At 47.9% G+C, this 7649-nt stretch overlaps 1 protein-coding gene across 1 annotated transcript; it reads right to left on the bottom strand.

The window, feature by feature from the left end:
* Window positions 1–373: 373 nt before the first annotated feature.
* LOC103639125 (uncharacterized) lies at window positions 374–1882 on the bottom strand. Its single transcript, XM_008661921.2, has one exon. The coding sequence runs from the start codon at window positions 1471–1473 to the stop codon at window positions 751–753; it is 723 nt and encodes a 240-aa protein (XP_008660143.1). The 5' UTR covers window positions 1474–1882; the 3' UTR covers window positions 374–750.
* Between the last annotated feature and the right edge of the window lie 5767 nt (window positions 1883–7649).

The raw sequence follows: 7649 nt of genomic DNA, 5'->3' as shown, positions 1-7649 counted from the left end.
GCTCAAAAAACACATTTACCTCTGACAACTCCTAAAAAATATCCCAATGCAGCTTTAAGAATAGCGCTTCTGGATGCGAGAAATGAACAAAATCACATATACGGGGGCGCTAGCTCGACCCCAAATTTATACCACCAGGATTTGGTTTTGATGCACCAAATAAATTTAGAGCATAGATTAAGAGTTGTTGGACTATGCTTTTTTACCTTTATTCCTAAATTATTATTTTAAAATTATTAATTGATAGCTGTTGCCTGTTGGAGATGCTTAAACCAATTACCATCTCTATCCGTGGGTTCAGGGTATATATAATCGTTAGCAATCTCATCCATGCTAGCTAGCTGCCCTAGCTATATTTCATTTCACTCAGATCGAGATAATCTATGTAGAGTTCAATTTTCTCTTACTGTACAAACAAATACAAGATTTACACATAATACTCTCTTCGTTCGCTGATGGTAACACGTTCTAACTTTTCTTTTCTAGATAAGATCTTTTTACGTATATAGTAGAAATCTAAAAAAAATTAGAACGACGACTCATCATGATTCGAAAGAGAGGAGTAATTACAGAAACTAACCCGGTTCTACGCGCGCGCACTCGACTGGACTGGACTGGACTATCGTCTATCGATCCAGATAGAGACATCCAAGAATCGATTGCTTCCTCCGATCCATGCATTTCCATCCGAGATCAGGTCCCTTTTGCATGCGCATGCAGTTGAGCTAGCGCTGGATCAGAGATCGATCGCTATCTGGTGGTGGTTTCTGCTTTGGCGGCGTCCAGGCCGAGGAGCCTGGTGACGGCCACCGGCGACAGCCTGCCGGGGCTGACGACCGCGGCGAGGGCGAGGGCCCTCCTGCCCTTGCGCTCCTTGATGGTGTCGAGGCGCGGCGACCACGCGCGGCCCCTGGCGGCGCCCACCAGCTGCTCGTAGTGCTTCCGCAGCTCGGGCGTGCTGCACAGCGCCCCGCCGGCGCACGCCTCGCCGGCTTCCTTGGTGTCCGCCGCCGTGATGGCCCCGACGAGGAACTCGGGCGTGACCTTGATGACGGTGCGCCCGTCGTCGCCCTTGACGTACTCGAAGGGGCTCCGGGCGCCTCCCGCGATGGACGGCGACGACGCCGAGCCGGACCCGCCTCCGGGCCGCCTGCTGCCGTAGGAGAGCGCGGCCAGGGACGCGGCGGTCAGCGCGTCGTAGCCCTGCGGGAGGCGGTCCACGGGGAGCACCAGGTAGGTGGCGCCGCCCAGGAGCCTGTCCTCGATGGCCAGCACGGGCGCCGGGCGCCCCAGGTAGAAGGCGTCGGCGCGGCACACCACGGTGCCCGCCACGTCCATCATCACCTGCCCCGCCAGCTTGCCGTGCCGGGCCGCCCGGGTCTCCCCGCCCCACAGCACCAGCCGCGCCTTCCGCCGCCGACACGACAGCAGGAAGCAGCGCGGCGCGAGCAGGAGGCAGCCATTATTGCCCATGGTAGGTTGGTACACTCGTAGCTAGAAGATCGATCGATGAAAGGAATAGGATCGGATCGGAGGACGACGACTACTCCTGGAGGTCTTTAGTTTCCTGGGTGTGTACAGTACGTACTTAGAGGCAGCAGCACTCGTTCGGCTGCTGGGCTGGTGGCTGCATATATCGATCGGATCGGCGGCGTGTGGACATGCCGGGAGGAGTAGGTTTGACCCATGTACGTGAGAGCTAGGGCAGTGCCTGCAGGGATGATGGGTCTCTAGCATAGCAGCGGCAGAGGATAGCTTGTCGGCGGTCAAAGTCGACGGCGGCGCCGCGTGCCTCTCGTTTATTGCTTTGTTTTCGCGCGAGAAAAGGTCCAAGGAAACCCTTTTTAACGCGACTGCCGACTGGTGGTGGGCCTTCCGCCGGTTCCATCCAGCTCTTAATGCGATCCGAGATGTGTCTGGTTTTCAGGCAGGCAGTTGTGAGCATTCTACTACTAGTAGTAGTATATATACGTACGAATTATTATTTGCTGGTCAGTATATACATACGTCATTTATGTGGAGTACGTATCTCGACATCAAGATATGTGACACTGAGTCCGAGCAAAAGGTCTAAAAATGAGATTAAGTCATTCAAAACTCTAAAAAGGCTAAAATACAAAAAATTCAGCTACCAATTACATGCCGTATTAGGGTGAATCACTCTGACTTATTTGCTAGTCTATATATATATGCGCAATTAACTGCGGTTTATATATAAATTAAGATGAGGCGAGTTGACATTTCTTGCCAAGTTGCCGCATATCGCGGTTCATATAGCTAAGCATATAGCGCCGACCTCAATACGTTTTCTTCCTATATGACTTGCCGTGTGCAATTTGTTTCAAAACCAAATTCGATCGAGCTAGTTTTCCTCATCCAAAGTCGGCCATGACTTCTTCCGTGCAATTTGTTTCAGAACTAACACAGAAGCGGAACACTGCTTCTTCCTTCCACATCGGGTGCACCGTAGGTAGTGGCGGTCATGGCATGCTGCCTCGCTGATAGCATATATGTCTTCTTGGTTAAAAAGGGTATGGGTTGAAAATGAATCCGATCCTTTTTTATAGCTAGTTTGTTTGCCCGTCCTCCTTTATTTAGCAGAGTGATACTACGTGAGAGCGTTATACTACCACGTGTTATTTCATGTCGTGTTGGGTTTACATGGATTCTCATAACCTATCCATAGAATAACGGTTCACTAATAGAGATTTCGATGGTTTTTACGATCTATCTATAGTAGAGAGAGGAGAATAGACCTACATGTAATATATGCACGACGACCGTTCAAACTATTGTTTTATAGTAGCAGGGACTTTCATGCATGACCATGCTGTATGTTCATTGTTCAATGTTCAAGTCAAAAAAAAAAAAAACTTGTTAGCAGCGCAGCCGCTCACCAATCAGAGGCCAGGGAATGAGAAGACCGTCGCTATAGCTAGTATGAATCGGGTAGACTTGGCACAGATATTCGACAAAACCCAACACGTTTTAAGACAGAGACGTGTTAGCACTTGAGTTCGATCGGATTTTGTTTGATGTTATCGTTCAAATTTAATTTCTTTGCAGTTCTGAATCGCACTTGTGTGATTATTGTGTCCTAGGCTCCTACTGGCCACATGTAGATATGTAGTTTCATAGGGCTATTTTTTTTGCCATGTGACATCTGCACGTAAAAGATATTAGATGAGTCTATGACCATTAGTGAACCCGGCCGATTATATAGGCACTGTTTGGATATCTCCGGCTGTAGAAAATTTGGTGAAGTTGGTGGCTCCAAGAAATTTGATGAAGTTGGTGGAGCGGATCATTAGGTGCTCTAAAAATCGTGGAGTTGGATCTGTAAACCTTTAGAAGACATTTAGATAAGTCATTTTGTTTATTATTTAGATTAAAAATATTTTTAAAACTATTTAAATTGATATTATAAATTACAGCTCTATACTGGAGCTGGAAACTAGAGTCATCCCAAACACCCCATAGATGCATGTTACTTCGTGAATTTCACAGAAATTAGTTCATTTTTACATAAAAACACAGGAAACAAGAAAATTTTTCTCAATGCAACTTAAATGTTTATATATATATGCTTGTCACTTCAAACAAATCTTGTATATGTCGTATATAAAACAGGAAAATTTTAAAAACAAAAAAGAGTCAATTTTCACATTCACAAAAATAATTAAGAGAGACGAAAAATAAGAATTTTTGACTTATTGTTATATACATGTATATATAGAATATCGTGCATTTATGAGTCACCGATCTCCGATCTTGATGTGGGGCATAATATAATGTTTCTCCCATTACGATATAATACCACCGTGATGGAAAAAGGAATGAATATGCCTGTGACACATGCATGCATCCCCGGAACAAAAAATTATATATTCTTCACACACATGGATTTCCAGATCGAATTACCAAACTTTGTAATTAAGCTCTAGACACTATCGGAATCAATCGCTTCGCCGAGTGCCTGAAGCACTCGGCGAAGCCTTAAAAACACTCGGCAAAGGCTTTGCCGAGTGTAACACTCGGCAAAGAAGGCTCGGCAAACAGTGCATCGGCAAAGACTTCTTTGCCGAGTACTTTTTCTCGGGCACTCGGCAAAGAAAAGCGACCGTTACGGCGCCGGGTGACGGAGACGGCGGCTTTGCCGAGTGTCAACGTGACACTCGGCAACGAAGATATCTGTGCCGAGTGTCTTCCTGGCAGCACTCAGCAAAGCCGCCTTCTTTGCCGAGTGCCAGTTGGGACACTCGGCAAAGAGACCGCCAGGGAGGGTCCCCATGTCAGGCTCTTTGCCGAGTGTCCCAAGTGGCACTCGGCAAAGACCCTAAGCCGGTGCCCAGGTCTGTGCTCTTTGCCGAGTGTTATGACCCAGACACTCGGCAAAGTAACCAGTATATACCTTTTTTATTTGTTTTTTGTTTTCCATCCACACAAACAGAAGATATCACATATATATCACATATATACATCACAGATATTATCACAGACATAAATAGCCAACACAAACATAAAACCGTCACCACAAACATAAATATCCATCACAAACATAAGTGTTCAACACAAGTATTAAACACAAACAATGTTGTGTGGAAGGAGCAGGTCGTCATAATAGGGGAGCCGAGTCAAGCCAGACTTATGTGTCCACATATGCTGCTCACCATATCCCACAAAACCACCTTCTGTATTGGCCACGAGCCCATCTATCTGTTGACGAATTTCGGCACCAGTCATCGTTGCAAGTGGGCGGTCTGTCACTACGACACCTTTCGTAAAGTTCTTGATGTCTAGGCGGAATGGATGGTCAGCATGAAGAAATTGTCGATGTTTATCGAAGGACGAATATTTGCCACCCTTTTTCAACCAAATGAACCTGAGAGCTTCCTTGCAAACTGGGCATGGGAACTTACCGTGAACACACCAGGCACAGAATAGCCCATAGGCCGGTAAGTCATGCATGGAGTACTGGTACCAAACATGCATTCTGAAGTTTGTCTTCGTAGCTCGGTCAAACGTCCATACCCCTTCCTCCCAGGCACGTACCAATTCATCGATCAAAGGCTCCATGTACACGCCCATTTTGTTCCCCGGGTGTCCGGGAATTATCAACGACACGAATATATTCTGCCTTTGAAAGCACACACCAGGGGGGAGATTGATTGGGATAACAAACACGGGCCAACATGTGTACGGGGCAGCGCTCATTCCATAGGGATTGAACCCATCTGTGGCCAACACAACACGTACATTATGAGCCTCTTCGGCTTTGTCACGGTGAATGTCATCAAAGTGTTTCCATGCTTCACCATCTGATGCGTGCACCATCTTGTCAGGATTGTATCGTTTTCCATTTTTGTGCCATGTCATCTGTTTCGCGGATTCCTCTGTCATGTACAGACGCTGGATCCTCGGTATGAACGGAAGGTGTCGTAGGATTGTCAAGGGGATGTCGAGCTGCCTCTTCTGTCCATCACCAGAGTTTACCTCCATAAACCTAGACGAATTACACTTGGGACAATACTTTGCCTCCGCGTATTCTTTCCTAAATAGCACGCAGCCCTTCGGACAAGCATGAATCTGCTCATACGTCATCTTGAGTGCACGAAGTAGTTTCTGTGCCTCGTACATGCTCTTTGGCAGAACGTGATCATCCGGAAGCAGACTCCCAATAACCGTCAACAAGCCATCGAATGCGTCTCTACTCATGTTGTACTGCGACTTGAACGCCATTACACGCCCAATGGCAGTTGAGAAACCTTTGTCTGGCCGTGAAGGGGCTTCTGTGCCGCGTCGAACATGTCGTAGAACGCCTTTGCAGTCGGCTCTGGCTCGTCATCCATACATCTTCCCGTGTACTGTGCCTCCTGATAGTCGTTCAACATATCCGCTACCCCCGCATCCGCGTCATAATCCTCGACACGTTGTCTCAGCACCTCCTCTCTCGTACGATGCGCTTCACCATGAAATATCCACCGAGTATAGCCCGGCATAAATCCATTCTTCCAAATATGTTCTACCATGGTCTTCTTTGGTTTTCTTTTCCGGTTGTCACAATTGCTGCACGGGCATGAGACTAGACTCGCTCCTTTAGCAGCTTCGCCGTATGCCCGTTCCACGAAATCATCGGTCTTTCTAATCCATTTAGTGGTGACATCGTTTCTTCCTCTACGGCCAGTGTACATCCACTCACGGTCCTCCATCCTATAACAGGAAATTTCGGCAGCACCTCCCCTGCACGGGGAGGTTTCGAAATCCTGCAAATTAAATTTTCAGCACGATGGCTGACATCCACACATAATTCAACGGCACGATGGCCGGCAATCATCAATACTCAATATTAACCTAATCATACACGTACATAAATTTAACACAAGAAAACTAAATATTAATCTAATCAACACAATATTAAACCTAATCATACCCAACGGGCGGGACGACGGGTCGCAGACGAATCGACGGGTCGCGGACGAGTCGGCGGGTCGCGGGGCGAGGCGGCGGGGGCACGGCAAGGGCACGACGAGGGCACGACGAGGGCACGCACGGCGTGGACGCAATGGGGGCACGGTGAGGGCACGACGAGGGAAAGCACGGCGGGGACACGACGGGGGCACGACGAGGGCACGGCGCGGTCGCGGCTGCGACGGCAAGGGCCTCGCGGCGAGGGCGTGGGCGGGGCGAGCGCGGCGAGCGCGGCGTGGGCATGGGCGTGGGCGCGACGGCGTGGACGCGGGCGAGTGTGAGCGCGCGGCGTGGGCGGGCGCGCCGTGGGCGGGCGAGGGCGCGGCGGCGTCGCGGCGGCGGGGTCGCGTCGGCGATTTACGGTGGCGGCGGCGCGATGAGTGAGTGAGAGAGTGAGAGAGAAAGAAGAAGAAACCAGCGCTATGTAAACGCGCTTTGCCGAGTGCCCGTGATCTGGCACTCGGCAAAGATTTTTTTTTATTTTTAAATAAGCTTTGCCGAGTGCCAGATCGGGGACACTCGGTAAAGGCGCCTTTGCCGAGTGCCGACGAGCTGACACTCGGCAAAGTCTAACGTACACTTCTTTGCCGAGTGTCACCAAGTGGGCACTCGGCAAAGCCTCTTCTGCCGAGTGTCAACCTACTGACACTCGGCAAAGTACTTTTTAATTTTTTTTGTTTTGTCTCCCAAACTTTTTGTGGTATGTTCCTACACTATGTAGACCTACATGTATCATTTGTGGACAATTATAACAGAGTTTCAATTGTTAGTAGATTTAGTTCGTTTATTTGAATTTCTTCGGAAAATTCAAATTTGAACTGCAGGTCACTCGAAACTTGGAAAACCATGCATGAAAAAATGATATTCATGTTACTTAGCATAAGTTACGACCAATTTCAGAAGCGTACGGAAACTTCGAGCAACATGCTCACTAAACATGGTCGTGAACTTGGCATCCACATGTTTAAAAATTGTATAAAACACAAACAAAGTCAGAAAATTATGAAACTTGTCCACGTGTCATGATATCATATGTACAGGCTGTGATAAAAATTTTAGACTGTTTGGAGAAAGTTGTGAGACACTATGTGTAGAAACCTAAGAGATCCACATTGAAACTCTATGATTTCATGTGTAGTCCTCTTAGGTTTCTACACATAGTGTCTCACAACTTTCTTCAA

The sequence above is a fragment of the Zea mays genome, chromosome 9, assembly GCF_902167145.1.
Source record: "Zea mays cultivar B73 chromosome 9, Zm-B73-REFERENCE-NAM-5.0, whole genome shotgun sequence".
Taxonomy (NCBI): Eukaryota; Viridiplantae; Streptophyta; class Magnoliopsida; order Poales; family Poaceae; genus Zea; species Zea mays.
The sequence above is the reverse complement of the archived record's forward strand: the minus strand, read 5'-3'. Positions and strand labels throughout refer to the sequence as shown.

Bases quoted from the DNA above. Each gene is read 5' to 3' on its own strand.
- LOC103639125 (XM_008661921.2), bottom strand. From the start codon at position 1,473: ATGGGCAATAATGGCTGCCTCCTGCTCGCGCCGCGCTGCTTCCTGCTG.